Raw genomic sequence first — 19,773 nt, 5'->3', positions numbered from 1 at the left:
GTGTTTTGTGGGGTCAAGTGTTGCAGTGGAAAATTTTAAGTCCACCCAGGGTAAATTCAGGTTTTGCTTTGGGATCATAGTCCCAGATGGCTCAAACTTAGACGTGTGTTGGATCACAGATTCCTGACTCCATCTCAAAGCATTGAGCGGGGACATGTACATATCTGAACAGCTCACTGGGAAATTGTTTTCCTATCCTATGAAAAATTGAGTTTTTGAAAACTTTCGAAAGGGGCCCTTAAATTTTCTAACCAAACCCACTCTCCCACCACCCTGCTTTGGGTCAATGGACACATTTCATTTTTTTTTAATGAAACAAAACGTCTTGTACAGTACTCGTTTACATTTCTAAACAGTCATTTCAAACTGGAATTTTTCGTTTTGTCTCAACTGCCCCTTTCCCACAAAGTTCTGGTTTTGAAGAATCAGCATTTTTTATTGAAGTGATTGCTTTAAAAAAATTCCTGACTCACTCTATCAGGGGGACAGATCCTTGCAGTGTCAAATTGCAAGGCCAGTTAACTAGATCTTTCTGTATATAGAAATCCAACTAACTGACCTTGCTAGGTAGCATGTGTCTTTTCCCCTGATTTTCAAGATGAGCACTCAGCTGCACAATAAACGACAGTGTGCATGTTACAGGCAAACAGAGGGGAGGTGGTATTCTGTCTGCTCATATCACTTCTCTGTTTTTGCTTTCTCGGCAGTGGAACGCATTCTCTATCCCAGAGCTACAAAATTTCTTAATGATACTGGACAGAGAGGAAAAAGACAAAATTCAGCAAGTCCAAAAGAAGTACAGCAAGTTTAAACAAAGACTGGAGGAGAGTTTGAAAGAAGCAGGAGGAAAACCAGGATAACCAAACACAAAGCACGTATCGTACCAGACTAAGCTAGATATTATTTTTAAAAAGAAGAGACTTCTCAGGACACCTCAGATTTGTCTGACCCTTTCTCCCTGTTCCTCTGTCTGAGGAATGACACACCCACAAAGAGACAAGCGTCGCATTTCTTTTCCCTCAGAAATTATCGCTGGATCACAGCCAGTCAGTAAAAAAAATGGAAAGCCTCTCTTTAAATCCGCAGGCCCTCAATAAACCAAGTAGAGCTGCTGCTTAGCTTTCAGTTGTCTCATTGGGTTGCCAAGCAGAGAAACTTCACGGTAACGGCTGAATGTTAAATAAATAGGAATATCTACTGGGTAATTGTGTTGGGCAGGATAGAACTGCATTTCTTTCACCCTCCTCCCACCAACTTGCTTGTTGGCTTTGTTTTAAGATGCTACGGCTGCCTTGTGTGTGGTTGTTGTGTTGTGTAGTTCTGTCATTTCATAAGTTAGGTGGTGCCACAGGAAGCAGCAGATAAAGCAATGAGGGTTGGTTGCACCAGATCATGTGTGTGTTGCAGCTGCTGTTGATGCCAGAACGGATTGTTGCACAATTCTAAGAGATCTACTGAAACATAAAAAGTCAGATGCCAAGAAGGCTCCAAGTCCACCATAGTCTGTCCAGTAGGTTTCACTGGGATTTTACCTACTGTTCATTCTAGGGAATTTTTAAAGAAGATGAAGTAGGAGGAGAGTGAAACTAGGATTGTTTGGTCGGCTAGTCTCCGCGTGAGAGCAAATGCTCCCTACTGCTGAGTGTGGCTATTCTGTGTATTGCCAGTTTCCTACTCAGGGACCAATGTTTTACAGATTTACTCTTTTTACATGTAAGATGGTTGAGGTGGGAACATGGATGATGGTTCAATACAGAAACTGGAGCACAATTTTCAGCCATGCAGAGGAACAGCAACTGCCCAGCCTCCTGCAGCTTTGCTCCTGTTACCCTCGATCACCCAACCACCCACAGAGCCTCCGCATCCTCCCACTGTCCTCCTTCTGCACGTAGATGAGAGGCTGCTAGGTTCCCTGTATGACTACCACCCTGCCACGTGTGGTGCTTAGAGCTGGGAGAATGCAACAAGAATGTCATTACTCACCGCCTCCATTCTTTCTCAGAGAAACAGCTTAGCCTTTTACAAATGGACACTGCTACAGTTGGAAACAACAGTTACTGCTATTAATCCCTTCCTAGCTCCTGGTTCAAGGACTCCAACTTAAAAATTACACTTCAGTCTGGAAAGCTTTAATCTAAGGTGTTACTTTTAACAGGTTATTGTTCCAGTGTTTCCTCTGAGTGCATTGGATTCAGCACTTTGTGTGTAGTCAGTTTCACTCTTTCCCTTGTCTGCATAGATCCTTCGCACAGCAACAAAGGGATGTGTGAAAAGGAAGGAAACCTGATGGTAAAGCCATGGAAAGGGGCAGGTGCAGATAGAAAACCTGAAATGACTTTAAACTGATGACCTGAGTTGAAAGCATCCCTTGAAACTTGTTATATGGTGAAATGATTCCACTTCAAAGGTTCCGCGTCCACTAGATGCAAAGTGATGACAGAAGGCAATTTTAAGAGTCTCAGATTTACCTCAGTGCCTTTTTAAGTGTGAAATCTTTACTGTAAAGTTAATGAGGATCATGGGTTGGGAAGGGCTTTTCTGAAAGGCCTCAGTCACTTTTTCCCCCCTGCCTGTTCTCTGAAGTACTGTAGGGATGAGGCTGATTTTTGGGGGGCAGTGGGGGGAGAAAGGAATTGTCAGTTTCCCCCCAGGGTGACTCTATGCTTGTTTTTTTTCCAGTTTTATATCTAAGTATCTTTTAAATGGGAGAAAGTGACTGCACTGCTTAGCAAGCCTGCCACGGTGTAGAGACACCACTTCGTGTCATAGCTGGTAGCATAGACAGGCTTGATACTAGGGCTGCAGGGCAGGGAAAGCCACCTAGCTGTACTGTATTCCTTACCCAGGTGACCTTTAACAACCGTGCGGTAGCAGAGATGGAATCAGGAAATCGCAGGCTTTTTGGGTGTTGGCCCATTTGTAAAATGGGGAGAGTACTTACTGACCTCATACGTACACTGTGAGGTCAATAAGTAATTAGCACTTAATGCTTTTGGCCTTGAAAGCACTATGTACAAATATTGACTGAGCAGAAAGAAGCACACTGTAAAATGTCATTAGTTCTGAGAAGCAAGATCCAGATCTTTTTAAATTTCATCTCATCTTGCTGGCTAGAAGTTTTAGGGGTGTTTTTACTGATATTTTTTTCCTTCAGTGACCATCCCACCCTCTGGACCCCTAGCATGTCTTTAACGTTTTGTAGAAGGCATGGCTTCTAACGCAATTATGGTGAATGCTGCTGAAAACCTCCTGCAAAGAGGGAGGGCTGTTTTTGTTTTGGTTGGCTATGGGGCATTTAAAGAGAAACCCTTGAAACTCTGATGCAAAAGCACAGTCAATTGACCTGTGCCAAAGGCACAAGCTTTAGACATTATCAAAAGCCCCCTTCCTTCAGATGCGCAAAATACTGCTGGCAGTGCCTTTGGTTAGCATTGTGTTGCCTAGTGTACGTGTGAATTTTTTTTGTCAGCTGTACAACATGTAAAAACTGTGTATAGAATGGAATAGTAAAGCTTCTGTGGCACAGTGAAATGCATTTTTGCAATGCTGTAATTTATTTTTACTACTCCCTGTTAATTGTGTGGTATTTTTAAAAAAGTCACTCAGCTTTTATGAAAGTTCTGAAACGGTTGGTTCAGATGCAGACAGTGTAAGAGAACGATAATAAAACAGTCAATGATGAAAAATTGTGTCTGTTTTATTTAAAGTTGTCTGGTGCCCCCGTGTGGTGGTCAGTGTTTAAAGGGGATCTCAGAGTAAGGTCATTAGTGTTTATAAAACATGTTACAGTTTTTCCCTTATTGAAGTCAGCCAGCCATCTATAAAAGACTACACCCCAATTGATCCTGCAATGGAGGTTATGCCTGTATTTAGCTCATTGCAAGAGCAAATCCTTAAAATAAACTGTCCCCTTTTATATTTACACCAAATTAGTTGCAGGAGTAGGGTCCAATATGGTTTTTACACTGTCAAAGCTCAATGAAGGGGAGAAAACAATCCTAGTTTATTTTTCACAACTAGTCTGTGGTATTAGAAGCCCCTGGAAAGATTATTTTCAAAGAATCATAGAAGATCAGGGTTGGGAGGGACCTCAGGAGGTCATCTAGTCCAATCCCCAACTAAATCATCCCAGCCAGGGCTTTGTCAAGCCTGACCTTAAAAATATCTAAGGAAGGAGATTTCACCACCCTCTTAGTGAAAAAGTTTTTCCTAATATCCAACCTAAACAGAAAGAAGCTGACAAATGAAAACATTTTGCTTTTAAACTACAAGAGGTATGAATTCTAGGCCATGATGTGCTGGAATAGGCTTTGTTTAGGTGTTAGACTATTTTCATAAAATAAAAAGCATGGTAACATATATGCAGTCATGCAAAGTCAGCATGTTAAAGATTAGTTTACAAGCCAGCAATTTGGTAACCCATTGGAACGCTGTAGTAAAATATCTGGAAGAGGACAACATTTGAATTTTTTATTGGGAAAAAAATTTGAACAGCTAAAGCAATTACACATTCTTTGGATGAAATCCTGGGCTCATGAAAGTCAACAGCAAAACTCCTATTGACTTAAATGGGACCAGGATTTCACCCCGCAGCTGTATGCAGAACTGGTTATAAATAATGAGATTTGAATACTTTTACACTAGACGTTATTTACTTCTTCCGGCTAAGCTTTGGAGCCTTCTCCAGCCCTTGAATATATTTCCGATGTAGCTGGTATTCCTCTGCAATATAACCAAGAGTCCAACTTAAGTACATCCCAGAGCTAGGTTTTATAATCAAAACATTTACCTTTTATAACTGACACAGTCCATGTCGGCTTAAACTCACCGAGGAGCAGCTTGGCAAGATGGTTGATTTGGTTGCCTTGGATCTGGACCTGAACTCTGTCCTTTGCCCCAGGTAGTGTGTTAATAGTGGCGCTGGCCTGTACTCTTTGCTGGAGAGTGTTGGCAACTAATTGCGGGTCTAGGCCATACAGTTCAAGATTCTTAATAATGGTCACCTGTGGATTTTAGCCGTTGTCACAAGAAGATTTTCACTTTGTAGATTATTTACCACCACCTACTTAAGAACAGCAGTCATGACCCTATCCTGCTTTTCTGATTAGAACTGGGCATTAAGAGTTTCCCCATTAGTGTCACATAATAGGCTCATACACAAAATCTGATCGATTCAGTACAATCTGTTCTAATGTATAACCCTGGTCCACCTATTATATATACATACACACTACGAAAAGCACAGCTGGAGGCAAAATATCAATCATTTGTTTGCATTTAAACACAATGTGATGTGCTTGACATTCCAGGGTCTTTAGAAAACATGCTTGATAATTACTGTGCCAGGGCTGTGTTAAGAATTTTAACACCTTTAACACACACTCATCCTCAGAGCTCTATCCTACAGGCCTGAGGGACAGCCGGTGCTCATTAGCACAGAACTTCACCAGAGTCCTGTGCCAAGTTGTAGCTGTTTCCCAACTGCCCAGGCTACTGTGACTCACCCGCCCACTTCTCCTTGACAAAGGGCAAGAATGGCTATGCAGAAGCCCCAAACTCCAGCAGGGTCTGTCCTAAAAGTGCTGAACACTTCCAGGATGGACTAAGAGCCAAAGAGATGTTAATCGGCCATACCTCTTCCCTATCCTCTCTCTCTGCCGTTACCTTTTTATTTGATGATCTCTGTGCTATGGTTATGTCAATGGGATCAAGGTTTCCTTTCCTCACAATGGGTTCGTGTCCAAAAAATGTCACCTGGTGGTAAGGCTGCAGTTGTTCCAGACACCTGAGAAAGGTATGGCTTGAGTTTAGTTTGTCAGATACAGCAGGCTGGGCAATAACGTTTTTATTAAATCTGGGATTCCACAGATATGTAGATCACAGAAGCGGTCAAGTATCTCAAAGTTCTGAGCACATATATGAGAATGGTCTTAAATATAAGTTTAAAGATGTGTTAGAGAATAGGTTTATATTTTGTGTGTATGTACAAACAGATTGTGTATACAGAACTAGGTTCTGTTAGACTTGCCTTGTGAATGCTTATCAGAAAAATTATCCCTTTAAGTATTACCTTTCTATTACTAGTCATTTGCAAGGTGGCAAGAAAAGAAAGAATGGAACTTGCACTTTCTTAGTAGTATCTACTAAACTCATTACAAATTAAGGTTTATTTGTAGGTCTTTTTATGTTGACAATAAGGAAGCCACTGCCTACTTCAGGGCTTAGAGGTAGACATGGCTTTGCATCATGTAGTAGTTTAGTTAAATGCTAACTCTGAATCTTTGCAAATGTTAAAGCAGAGTCAGGAAATAAGTCACCTGCTCAGGAGATCATCCCATTTGAGCTTTGAGATCTCGTCTTGCTCCCATTTATCCAACAGGCAGTCACACAAGATTGGATTCACCTTTACAAAGCTGTAATAAAACAAGCTGATTAGATGCGAGCCTGCCCTATCTCTTCCCAGAGATGTGGAAATAGGGCCTATGTTCTCTGCCAAGCATGCCACCATTTGTAATCATTTCCATGACCTGCTCCTGACTAATGGATTTGTTTCAGCTCCCTAAAACTTGGCGACCAATTAATTTAAAAGCTACACTGGCCTCCACACAAGTCCAGTGCACTTGTGCTGTAGTTTGGTAAATTGGTCAGTGTAACATCATGTTAATTTTTTTAATACATTAACTTTTTGCACTGCACTCAGCTTGACTAGTGAAAATAGATGCACAAATAAGATTAACTTCTACTCACTTCTTGTTTGTTTCATCAACCAACTCATTAGTCTTTACATAGCTGATGATAATATTTCTCACATCACTGCTGGAAAGGATGCTGCCTTTCCTAGAGAAGGAGGAAATCGTTACTATGTTGCATTAAGAAATCAGATGTTCTGAAAACAGTATTAACATTTGGTACTTCTAGAGTAGCTTGCAGCCTGAGGACCGCCAGCGGCCACCAAAGGCTGTTTAAATTACAACAGCATGCTGCTCCAGCCCTGAATCGGGGGCACAACAGTGTCTCAAGTCACCTCTGCTGCCCCCCTGCTGGGCTGAAAGTTGTGTGGCATGACAGCACAGAATCTCACCCCTGACAGTAATAAGGCAGCTGTTTAACAGCACATGACAATTCTTCTCCTAAACTGCTGGGTAGTAAGGTAGAACGTGCTGTATCCCCTTGAAAATCCAAAGGGAACTGACGTAAAGAGACTGTAAATATACCCAGTCTGGAATTTGGCTAGGTCACCTGAGTTATCACACCTCTACAGGTAAACAGTGCTAAGGGATTCTCTGGTGATGAAGCGTCAGGGCCTCAATTCCTCTCAGCCAAGCTATGTCCCCACCAACAGCCAAGTGCTCCTAGCAGCATGCTCTGACATTGCTTCAATACTGACAGGGAAGGTGCTGACGACTCAACTATCCCCACTCCCTTTGGCACCTGGCCTAGGTCCTCCCTCTACATCTCCTATCTCAATGCTGGTTTTATCCTATCTTCCTTACACTTACTTGTGTCCCGACTCCTGGAAAAGTGGAGCCATTTTGGTTGAGACGCCATAGAGTGGTATGATTTCAGGAGCATGGTACAGCTGATCTTCGTCTCCACATTTACTCTCTGGAGCCGTTGACACAGCAGAGAATGCTTCAGGGACAACAAATGACTTAATGCTGAAATGCAATAGAGAAAACAGAGGGAGTTCAGTTTCACAATAGTTTCCTGGGTGAGGAAGGATGGGGTGACTGTTTAGCTCTTCCATTAGCCTCCAGCTTCTCAGCACCGTAATAGTCCTCCCACAACAGACACTCTGGCCCACACCCTCTCTCCCCTTTCCTGTCTACACACTCCAACTGCCTACTGGTGCAGAACAGTTTATCCACCTCTTGGGTGGAATGTGGCAACTATTTTACAGTGTATGAGATCCCTACATAACAGTTCAGGACCAGTGAAGAATATCATGGCCATTTAAATGGGAAATTGAGATAGACAGACTAACTACCTGAGGTGAAATTTGGTTGACATCCCTAACTCAGATGAAAAAAAGCAGCGAGATCTTGTTAGATCACATTTTATCTCTACCAACTTCAGTGCAATTAGTTACAACTTACTCAGAGTGTTTCCAGTCTATGTGCACGATACTCTCCACCCCTCTGTTCAGCTCCTTCACTTGGACAATCTTCTGCTGTTGCATGTACTGCAGGAACTTGGAGAGCTGAAGGGGAAACATGAGGCAGAAATAATGGAAAAAGTCAGGAACGCTGCCAGTGAACCCAAGCCATCCAGTCTCTGCTTTGGGATCTGCATGATCTGATGAAGTGAGCTGTAGCTCACGAAAGCTCATGCTCAAATAAATTGGTTAGTCTCTAAGGTGCCACAAGTCCTCCTGTTCTTTTTGCGAATACAGACTAACACGGCTGTTACTCTGAAACCTATGATCATCTCAGTAAGTCAGTCACAAAACCAACTCTTCTGCTCCATAAATATAACCACCACCCCCCTGGTGGTACTTTGTATGCTCAGTGCAGTCTAGTGTTGAGAGCAAGACACCAAGGGTTCCATTACTAGCTCTGCAACTGATTTGTGTTGTGACCTTCTTTGGGCCACCTACTACTCCCAGCTTACAAACATTTTAATTCCTAGCTCTAGCCTATGAGAGATGAGCTGCTAAAATCATGTTAGCACCGAAGAGGAAAACAGCAGGATGGTAATCAGAGTATCCTGGGGGGGGAAGGAGGGGGGGAGGATCAGCTGGCAGTTAAGGCACTGGAGAGGGACTCTGGAGATCTGGGTTCAAATTCCCAGCTCTGTGACAGATTCTGTGTGACACCATGGGCCAATCGCCACTTCTTTGTGCCTCAGTTTCCTGTCTGTAAAACAGTGTGAAAGTAGAATGAATTATATTGAAATTATAATTCATTAAAGAAATGCTCCTTGAAGGGTTTGTTGAAATATAATTGTCAGGAAGAGAAACATTAAGGAGTGTGAGACAATGGGTCCTCAAACTAATTAACTTAGAGCTCCTACTGAGCTAGGAGATTGGTAAACGTTAGTATACAAATAAGATATGTATGTATATTTGTCAGTTTCTGCTTTCTTTTGTCTCTTATGTTAAATTGGCTTTGGCTTAGCTGTATAAATAAGTTATCTTGGGCCTCAGAGAGGGGCTCACATCTGGGTACATTAGCAAGGCGCTTTGCTAATAAACAGAGTGGTCTGACAAATTATGTGAGTCCTGAATCTGACTTTGACAATTTGGAGGTTCCACTGAGATGGCAACAGTCTTCACTGGGGCCATGTGACTCCTGACTGTTCTTAGGACGGCCATGGCAAGCTGGCACCTGGGCATTTGGCCCGAGCGGTCCTCTGCCAGAACGGAAGGGTGCATGACCACAGTGAAGTCTACGCCATCGAACCTGTTGGTTCCCACTCTGTTCTGGTAGGGATCCTGGGATCTGACATCAGGAATCTGGTCAGGTAATTATTTCTGTGTTTTGTCCAGACTGAGGACTGTCTTGTCTCTGTGTCTATCCATCCTCCCTGTGGTGTGTTTGAGTCTGGGCGCCGTCTCTGTCCGGGGATCGGCTGACCAAAGCGTTCCTGTCCCCACGGTCTGAGTGAGTGAAATCTGCACAATCGCAGCTGCACCGCGCCTTGGGTAAAACCCTTGGTGTGAAAGCAAGGGCGATTGAGGCAGTAGCCTGTGGGCTCCTTTTGTATGTTGCACTGGGCATCGCTCTGACGAACCCGACTTTCCTTCTTGTGTGATTGGTGTGTAAAGTCCTCCTGTACGGGTAACCAGACATCTAAGTCGGGACAGTTTATGTATTTTAGGAAGAGTCCAGACTCCTGTAAATTTCTGGAAAAATGGTCTAGGCTAAGGTAGAGTGACTACTACCAGCACTACGCTTCTGTCCCCAGAAGCCTTTACAGCTACTCTGAGGGAAAATGGGCCCTTTTCCCACAGAAATGATCTAAAAGGGACTGCTGCAGGCAGCGAGAGAATCTGATCAAAATTGTTTGACTATTGGGTAATGTAATCAAAATCACTAAAAGATGTAAGGGTGTTCTATTGGAACTTAACTGCCTCAAATGTATAAAGGGAATGTAAGATGTAAAAAAAACAGAGCAGTGTGGAAGGGATGTTAAGGGAAAGAAAAAGTGTATGTATCTGTCTGTATGTGTGTAAATATGTAAAATTCTAAGGACCAGTTGGTTTTGTTTTTGTTTTAAATAATGCCACTAAAAATCCATTTGACTCTTTAATTCAAAGTTGCAAAACTGACAGACCTTTTTGCTAGACACCGCTAATTAGTGTTTGGCTTTGGGATTTGGCATTTAATCCTTAAAAGGTAATTCAATGCTTTACAAAATTTAAAATGTTTTTAAGTTGTGGCTGCAGCAGGGCAGTCAAAATCAGGAGAATAGAAAAAAAAATTCTGGATTCTTTTTGTTTGTTTGTTTTTGTAACAAAATAGCAGATGAGAATTGTAGTAAAAAAAATTAAAAAAAGACAGTGCCCTTCTGAAGCAACAGCAGGGGTGAAGTGTACAAAACAAAAAGAAGCAATGTTAGAAACACAGAGTCTTAAAATGGCTCTGAGTAATCAGACTGTCACTTTGATAAAGGTACATGAAAACTCTGTAAGCAAAAAAAGAAATAGTTACCTTATGTAAAAATGGATCTGGATAATGTTATAGAAGTTAAACTATGGAAGGAATGACAGGTTTCAGAGTAACAGCCGTGTTAGTCTGTATTCGCAAAAAGAAAAGGAGTACTTGTGGCACCTTAGAGACTAACCAATTTATTTGAGCATAAGCTTTCGTGAGCTACAGCTCACTTCATCGGATAGAAGGAATGTGTATTTACCCCAGAACATGTGCAGGGTATATTGTAGAAGGCGCAAAAGAAATGCAAACATACCATGCTACTTAATTAAAATGCTATTAGGGCTCCAAAAGGAGCCACAGTAGGTTGGGTTTTCTTTTTCAGATTGCTGTGTGTTTTGGAAGCAGAAGTTAAAAGTAATCAAAACTCTGGTGAAAGTTGATTGTGTCCCTTTTAAGATAGAGTCTCTGAGCTGCTGATGGCTTTAAATCCAAAAGCAGGAAGCATCTGTGAAAATGTAAATGACCTAAATGATAAAGGAAGGTAAGAACTAGCAGCACAAAGGAGCTGCAGATAAAGGACACACCTGGTCAGCAAACAAATTGTCTAAATAAAAGGCATGGGATCACAAGAGAATTTTAATAAATTTAATGATAATAAGTATCCCTGTAACAAGGTATAGTGTGTATGATTTTTGGAAAAACCCTTTAAGGTCGTATGGTAATGATGCTTCTCAGTTACTACCTGTAAATAAAACTTAAAGCTTAACACAGCAGGAAAAATATTATAAACTTGGTCTGCTGTATAAGAAGGAAAACTCAGGGATTTAATGACTAAACAGTGGGATAATTTCCCATAACCCTTAAAAGATAAAAGCCCTTGAAACCTGGCATGCCTATAGAACAAAAACAGGAAAATGTGGGGGCAATTGCTCTGTTTTTCCTGCAATTAACAAGGAAATTCGTAAAAGAAAGTGGTATTATTATTAAGCAATAATCTGTCCCCACCAGGGGGGTGGAAATTGTTTCTTTTGTTTTTAGACTCTACAAGCAAGCTGGCGCCAGCGGAAGAATAACTCAGAATACCATGTTTCAGAGTAACAGCCGTGTTAGTCTGTATTCGCAAAAAGAAAAGGAGTACTTGTGGCACCTTAGAGACTAACCAATTTATTTGAGCATGAGCTTTCGTGAGCTACAGCTCACTTCATCAGATACATCTGATGAAGTGAGCTGTAGCTCACGAAAGCTCATGCTCAAATAAATTGGTTAGTCTCTAAGTTGCCACAAGTACTCCTTTTCTTTTTTCAGAATACCATGGATCTATGTTTTGTGTTGTTTGTCTGTGGTGTTCGTCTTGCTACTAGCATTGTTGTGTTTTAGTGAACAGAAAACCTCATGACATGGGTGGGGGATAGCTTCGAAAGGCTGACCTTGGGGGGAGCGGGGGGAAGATGTGTATGGGAATGCAAAAGGTTAACTCAGGAGAATCCCAAAATTCAGTGGCCACTGTTAGGATCTGCAGCTCTCCAACACGAGTTTCTACAAGCCACTACCCTATGATCCCACTGAGTTACCAAAAGCAACTACAGCATTTGCTCAAGAAACTTCCTGAAAAAGCACAAGATCAAATCCGCACAGACACACCCCTGGAACCCCGACCTGGGATATTCTATCTACTACCCAAGATCCATAAACCTGGAAATCCTGGGCGCCCCATCATTTCAGGCATTGGCACCCTGACAGCAGGATTGTCTGGCTATGTAGACTCCCTCCTCAGGCCCTACGCTAACCTTCGAGACACCACTGACTTCCTGAGGAAACTTCAATCCATCGGTGATCTTCCTGAAAACACCATCCTGGCCACTATGGATGTAGAAGCCCTCTACACCAACATTCCACACAAAGATGGACTACAAGCCGTCAGGAACACTATCCCCGATAATGTCACGGCTAACCTGGTGGCTGAACTTTGTGACTTTGTCCTTACCCATAACTATTTCACATTTGGGGACAATGTATACCTTCAGATCAGCAGCACTGCTATGGGTACCCGCATGGCCCCACAGTATGCCAACATTTTTATGGCTGATTTAGAACAACGCTTCCTCAGCTCTCGTCCCCTAAAGCCCCTACTCTACTTGCGCTATATTGATGACATCTTCATCATCTGGACCCATGGAAAAGAAGCCCTTGAGGAATTCCACCATGATTTCAACAATTTCCATCCCACCACCAACCTCAGCCTGGTCCAGTCCACACAAGAGATCCACTTCCTGGACACTACAGTGCTAATAAACAATGGTCACATAAACATCCCCCTATACCGGAAACCTACTGACCGCTATTCCTACCTGCATGCCTCCAGCTTTCACCCTGACCACACCACACGATCCATCGTCTACAGCCAAGCTCTGCGATACAACCGCATTTGCTCCAACCCCTCAGACAGAGACAAACACCTACAAGATCTCTGTCAAGCTTTCTTACAACTACAATACCCACCTGCAGAAGTAAAGAAACAGATTGATAGAGCCAGAAGAGTTCCCAGAAGTTACCTACTACAGGACAGGCCTAACAAAGAAAATAACAGAACGCCACTAGCCGTCACCTTCAGCCCCCAACTAAAACCCCTCCAACGCATTATTAAGGATCTACAACCTATCCTAAAGGATGACCCAACACTCTCACAAATCTTGGGAGACAGGCCAGTCCTTGCCTACAGACAGCCCCGCAACCTGAAGCAAATACTCACCAACAACCACATACCACACAACAGAACCACTAACCCAGGAACTTATCCTTGCAACAAAGCCCGTTGCCAATTGTGCCCACATATCTATTCAGGGGACACCATCACAGGGCCTAATAACATCAGCCACACTATCAGAGGCTCGTTCACCTGCACATCCACCAATGTGATATATGCCATCATGTGCCAGCAATGCCCCTCTGCCATGTACATCGGTCAAACTGGACAGTCTCTACGTAAAAGAATAAATGGACACAAATCAGATGTCAAGAATTATAACATTCATAAACCAGTCGGAGAACACTTCAATCTCTCTGGTCACGCAACCACAGACATGAAGGTCGCTATCTTAAAACAAAAAAACTTCAAATCCAGACTCCAGCGAGAAACTGCTGAATTGGAATTCATTTGCAAATTGGATACTATTAATTTAGGCTTAAATAGAGACTGGGAGTGGCTAAGTCATTATGCAAGGTAGCCTATTTCCTCTTGTTTTTTCCTACCCCCCCCCCCCCCCAGATGTTCTGGTTTAACTTGGATTTAAACTTAGAGTGGTCAGTTTGGATGAGCTATTACCAGCAGGAGAGTGAGTTTGTGTGTGTATGGGGGTGGGTTTTTGGAGGGGGGTGAGGGAGTGAGAGAACCTGGATTTGTGCAGGAAATGGCCTAACTTGATTATCATGCACATTGTGTAAAGAGTTGTCACTTTGGATGGGCTATCACCAGCAGGAGAGTGAATTTGTGTTGGGGGGTGGAGGGTGAGAAAACCTGGATTTGTGCTGGAAATGGCCTAACCTGATGATCACTTTAGATAAGCTATTACCAGCAGGACAGTGGGGTGGGAGGAGGTATTGTTTCATATTCTCTGTGTATATATAAAGTCTGCTGCAGTTTCCACGGCATGCATCCGATGAAGTGAGCTGTAGCTCACGAAAGCTCATGCTCAAATAAATTGGTTAGTCTCTAAGGTGCCACAAGTACTCCTTTTCTTTTTGCGAATACAGACTAATACGGCTGTTACTCTGAAACCTGTTAGGATCTTGGGACAAAGACCGAGTAGACGTCTTAAAAGACAAACTCGGCCAACCTACAACTAAATTGGCAAAAGGAGAGGTTGATTGTTTCATGCAGTGGTGGGAAGAGGCAAATCATAGGTGGACAGAATCAAAACTTGCCTCTCTCAAAGATTCTGGCTTCTATCCCACCAGATGCAACTCATTTTACTGTTGTTGATTTGTGCTCCACTTTCTTTTCTCTCCCGGTTCACTCTGACTCCCAGTTCCTGTTTGCCTTTTCTTACGAGGGGCAACAGTACACATGGACCACACTGCCCCAGGGGTATACTGAAAGCCCGTCATATTTTTCCCAAGCATTCGCCCGAGACCTTGCTTTCCTGTCCAGGTCCACACTAGTCCAATATGTAGATGATCTACTCCTCTGTTCCCCTTCATTGTCTGCCTCTGAAACTGACTCTTTAGTGCTCCTTACTGCCCTAGCAAATAAGGGTCACAAAGCTTCTTGCTCTACACTACAACTCCGTCAAGCTTCTGTCACATACCTCGGCTTTCTCCTCTCCCAGGGTTCCCGTGCACTTTCTCTCACCCGCGTCCAAGCTATCCTTAGCTTTCCCCAACCCCGCTCCCCACGCCAGGTCCAGAAGTTTTTAGGCACGGCTGGATTTTGCAGACAATAGATTCCCCAATATGCCTCCCTCGCAAAACCTCTCCAGGAACTCACTCGATTCTCTGTGCCTGAACCCATGCTGTGGCCCCCTGAGGCTAATTCTGCCTTTGTTTCCCTCAAACAGGGTTTGGCTTCTGCCCCTGCCTTAGGGCTGCCTGACTATTCTAAGCCTTTTACCCTTTTCTGCCACGAACAATCTGGGTGTGCGCTTGGAGTTCTCTCTCAGATGCATGGAGAAAAGAACCGCCCAGTGGCTTATTTCTCTGCCACTTTAGACCTGTTGCCCAAGGCTTACCCCCCTGCCTGCGTGCTGTGGCTGCTGCAGCGTGCCTAGTCGAAATGTCTGATTCCCTTTTTCTCTGCTCTCCTCTTACTCTCCTGGTCCCTCACTGACCTCGCCCTGCTCCAACACTCTGCCCCAGAAACCGAGAAAGAATCCTGGGTTGCCCAAGGTTGCTCTCTACATCCCGATTCTCTTTGGCGCTCGCCTACTGGCGCCTTTGTAGCCCCCTTTTCACTCTACCCGTCTCTGGCCGCCCTGCTACACGGTATTTCACATGTCGGAAAGGAGGGGATGGTCTCTGCTGTAACTAAGACAGGATGGTGGGCCCCCCATTTTAGCTCTTTTGCAGCCCGCCACTGTGCAGCCTGTACCATTTGCCAAAGCCATAATATTGGTAACCTGTAAAAGTGGCCCAGGGGTTCCGGGGTCTGCCTCAAGCACTGTTCTTGCATTGGCAACTTGATTTTGTACAAACGCCTAAGTGTCAACAATATGAATTTATATTGGTTATGGTATGTTTATTCTCTGGTTGGATGGAAGCCTTTCTTTGTCGCAAGGCTGACTCACTGTCTGTTGCCAAATGTTTGTTAAATCATATTATGCCTGCCAAGGGAATTCCTGCTACTCTGTCCAGGGATCGGGGTACACATTTTACTGGACAACTTGTTCAACACCTGGACCATATATTGCATAACACCTGTTGCACTGTCCCTACCACCCACAGAGTGCAGGTGCAGTTGAAAGACGAAATGGTGCACTTAAGAATAAGCTTGCTAAAATTTGTGACTCTACAGGATTAAGCTGGCCAGTAGCCTTACCATTAGCCCTTATTGACATGAGATCCACTCCATCCCAAAGGCATAAATTAAGTCCCTTTGAAATTGTTATGGGACACCCTATGTGAGCTATGACTACCATTACTCCCGTTCCACATTTGAACTTGACTCACAGTGTGCTCCTTCAGTATTGCAAGGGACTAATGCAAGCTGTATGTCACTTCCATTCACAGGTTCGAGTCCCTGGCCCACGGAACCCACCTCCGACGCTTGCCACAACCGCGAGCCAGGTGATTGGGTCTACATATGGCGCCATCATTGAAAGCACACCTAGGGGCCCCGGTGGAAGGGTCCTCATCAGGTACTGCTTACTGCACAGACTGCTGTTAAGTTATCTGGCATCGCAGCGTGGATACATGCTTCACAGTGTAAGAAGGCACCATCCCCAGAGAACCAATTGTCACCTCAGGACAACGCAGAGTCAATTTTGACTCCAGAAGAAGGCGTAGAGGAACAGTCTGCAATACCTTACAATCTACGCTCTCGTAAGGGTTGCCAGAAGCAGACGAACAAAAAAAAAAAAAAAAAAAAATGCAGTAGCGAGCCTAGCGCCTACTGCCTGGTGAGCGTAAAACCTTGACTGCGGTTCCCTCAGTTGAGGTTGTCAGAACTAGAAAAGCCTTGCCTCCAACATGCGCCTCTGCCTGTTCCTCGGCTGCTGGTATCTTACAGTCTGGGGAGACCACGATGACAATTCTTTTATCCAGCAGCAGCAGGTGTGGATAGCTCAGACCCTTAATATTTCTAATTGCTGGGTCTGCAGCCACATCCCAGCCCACTCTCAAACTGGTGTTCCTGTCCTGGCTATCCCACTCAAGTCCCCAGACCTCACTGGAGGGTCTTGTCCGTTTAACAAAATACGGAACAGCAATGACATTTGGGAAGCGGTGGGAATAAATGCATCTAAATGGAGAAGTGTGGGGGAGGGAAAAGGTCATTGGTGTTGGGTGTGTAATGGGACAGGGCTGGATCTGGGGAAAAGCCGTTGCCTTCAGCATATTGTGGCCCATGGTGTATGGGATTATTCAAACAAAACTAAAAAGTGGCGGGCCGGGTATGGAGATATGAATTTTTTCTCAACCTGGGATCCAACAGAGAAATCAATCTTATGTTCCCCCTACAGTAACATTAGTGAAAACAATACAATCTTTCAATGTCATGCAAATAACACCACTCCTTGTAAGGAGAATTACCCTGTACCCTTTGGGGGATACTACTCCTCCTTTGCAAACACCTATATGACAAATGGGTGCAACCGACCCTTCCTGGCCTTAATAGGCCATTACTGGGTGTGTGGGACCAGAGCTTATACCGCACTACCAGCTAATTGGTCAGGAATCTGTTATCCTGCCCAACTCTTCCCACAATTCCGAGTGCTAGGAACCTTCCCTCGAACGCCTCCGCAATTTCAGGCGAAAAAGAAGGGACTTAACAGATGCCCAATGGTATGTAAACAACATAAGCCCCTTACCCTGGGAAGAGGCCATTGGCGGTTCCTTCATACCATTAGGGGGAGTAATACGCCATGCAAAAAGGCTCCTAAGGTTACAAGCAGTAGTTGAAATAAATGGCAAATGAAACCGGAGAAAGTTTAAGAGCCCTGGCCAAAGAAACAGGGGCAATCCAACAGATGGTCCTCCAAAACCATCAGGCATTAGACATAGTGCTGGCGGCAAAAGGAGGGACTTGTGCTCTCATTGGAAAAGACTGCTGTGTGTATATACCAGACAACACCAATGAGGTAATAGATCGTGCTAGCCACTTAAAACAAATCACGTATCTTCCCCACGAAGAGCCAAGTTCTTTATGTAAGTAGCTAAGTAACCTTTTCAATTTTTCTGGCATAGGAAACTGGTTGTTTCAGGGAGCCCTAACTCTCCTGTTTAGAATCCTAATAATTTTTGTATGTTTTCAGTTAGTTTCTTGTTGCATCCAAAATTGTGTCAGGCATGCTACACAGATAGCTGCCCCAAACCAGAGTGCTAATTTGATGATTTTAAATATCACTGATGAACAAAGAGATAAAGAACGTTTGATATGTGGAACCCAGTCATTGTTGGTCATTGCGTAGCTTGACCAAAAGGAGGGATTGTGAAAGTAGAATGAATTATATTGAAATTGTAATTCATTAAAGAAATGCTACTTGAAGGGTTTGTTGAAATATAGTTGTCAGGAAGAGAAACATTAAGGAGTGTGAGACAATAGGTCCTCAAACTAATTAACTTAGAGCTCCTACTGAGCTAGGAGATTGGTAAATGTTAGTATGTATATTTGTCAGTTTCTGCTTTCTTTTGTCTCTTATGTTAAATTGGCTTTGGCTTAGCTGTATAAATAAGTTATCTTGGGCCTCAGAGAGGGGCTCACATCTGGGTACATTAGCAAGGCGCTTTGCTAATAAACAGAGTGGTCTGACAAATTATGTGAGTCCTGAATCTGACTTTGACAACAGGAATAATCATACTTTCTAAGGGCTTGTCTACACTTGAAATGCTTCAGCAGGACAGCTGCAGCGTGTCAGTGTAAACACTGCCTATGCCGACTGGCGTTGGTAATCCCACTCCCCGAGAGGCAGTGGCTAGGTCAACAGAATAATTCTTCCATCAACCGAGAGCTATCTACGCTGGGGATTAGGTCAGTTTAGCTATGCCACTCAGGTGTGGATTTTTCACACTTCTGAGAAACAGTCATATTGAATTTTTTAGTCTAGATCAAGCCTAAATTCTTTGGGGACTATCTCCTAGTCTGTGTATGGACAGTGCCTTGCAAAATGGATTCCCAGTTTTGATTGGTGTTCTTTACAAGGGGGCCTAAGAACTTTACCAGATTTTAATAAATAAAATAAATGTAAATATCAAGAAATCTCACCTTCTTGTAGCTTGATTTCTTTAGGTCTAACTGTTGTCCTTCTGGGCTACAAACAGAGTAAACAATTAACCCTTTAAGTTACAACAAATAGCCGGCACCAAGGAAAAATATTTTATGTTTAGCAAGATTAACGATAAATGCACTTTTCAAGAATATCTGTGCTAAAAGCTTCTTAGTGGTGTGAATATGAATTACACATGGGAAAGTGGATTTAAACATATTGTGAGAGATAATGGAGTCAGTTTTGTAATCGACATTCGAGTGTGTTAGGCATAACAAGGCAGAGGGCACGTCTGTAATATACAGTGGTTTCCTAACTTTTTTCTGCCAAGGACCCATTGCCATCTGACTAACCTTCCCAAACCCCTTTCAGGTTTTAGACATAAGTTTCATGTTCTTATTTTTTCTGTTAGGTTAGTTTATTTTAAATATATAAATAGTTTTAAAATAATAGACTCACACAGGAACCAGAAGTAAACAGTCTGCAGTTATTACATGCCCCCTATTTTCACCTAAACTACAATTTGTGGTGTAGTCCTGAATGGGCACTACCAGAATGCCCCCACTGGCGTGACCTCTCATCCATGGTGCGTGCAAGGTCATGGTGCACAGACTATGCCATTCTGAGAACAAAATGGCATCCTCCATGGAGCAGAAGTGCTGGAACACTGTTCTGACCCCACTGCAGTACTCCTCAAGGGACATACCCGCCCCAAATAACCCACGGCAGAACCCCCACTTTAGGAACCACTGATAGTGTGTTGA

At 43.4% G+C, this 19,773-nt stretch overlaps 2 protein-coding genes across 5 annotated transcripts in view; one reads left to right on the top strand and one right to left on the bottom strand.

Moving 5' to 3' along the window:
* RASSF5 (Ras association domain family member 5) overlaps positions 1-3,668 on the top strand; it is a 66,326-nt gene extending 62,658 nt beyond the window's left edge. For both annotated transcript variants that reach the window (XM_077839080.1, XM_077839079.1), the window contains exon 5: positions 708-3,668. In XM_077839080.1, the coding sequence (XP_077695206.1) occupies positions 708-860 (153 nt within the window). In that variant the 3' untranslated portion in view covers positions 861-3,668. The remainder of the gene's footprint in view (positions 1-707) is intronic.
* EIF2D (eukaryotic translation initiation factor 2D) overlaps positions 1-19,773 on the bottom strand; it is a 37,718-nt gene that overhangs the window by 706 nt on the left and 17,239 nt on the right. Inside the window, exons 8-15 of one of the 3 annotated variants that reach the window (XM_077839076.1) lie at positions 19,009-19,054; positions 8,097-8,200; positions 7,500-7,658; positions 6,748-6,837; positions 6,318-6,413; positions 5,665-5,785; positions 4,829-5,003; positions 4,457-4,745 (exon numbers count right to left, since the gene is read on the bottom strand). In XM_077839076.1, the coding sequence (XP_077695202.1) occupies positions 4,648-4,745; positions 4,829-5,003; positions 5,665-5,785; positions 6,318-6,413; positions 6,748-6,837; positions 7,500-7,658; positions 8,097-8,200; positions 19,009-19,054 (889 nt within the window). In that variant the 3' untranslated portion in view covers positions 4,457-4,647. Of the gene's footprint in view, positions 1-4,456; positions 4,746-4,789; positions 5,004-5,664; positions 5,786-6,317; positions 6,414-6,747; positions 6,838-7,499; positions 7,659-8,096; positions 8,201-19,008; positions 19,055-19,773 lie in introns of those variants that run through there. The other 2 variants (XM_077839077.1, XM_077839078.1) reach the window with 2 other exon arrangements.

The sequence above is a fragment of the Eretmochelys imbricata genome, chromosome 21, assembly GCF_965152235.1.
Source record: "Eretmochelys imbricata isolate rEreImb1 chromosome 21, rEreImb1.hap1, whole genome shotgun sequence".
NCBI classification, from domain to species: Eukaryota; Metazoa; Chordata; order Testudines; family Cheloniidae; genus Eretmochelys; species Eretmochelys imbricata.
This window is presented reverse-complemented; position numbering and strand designations above follow the sequence as displayed.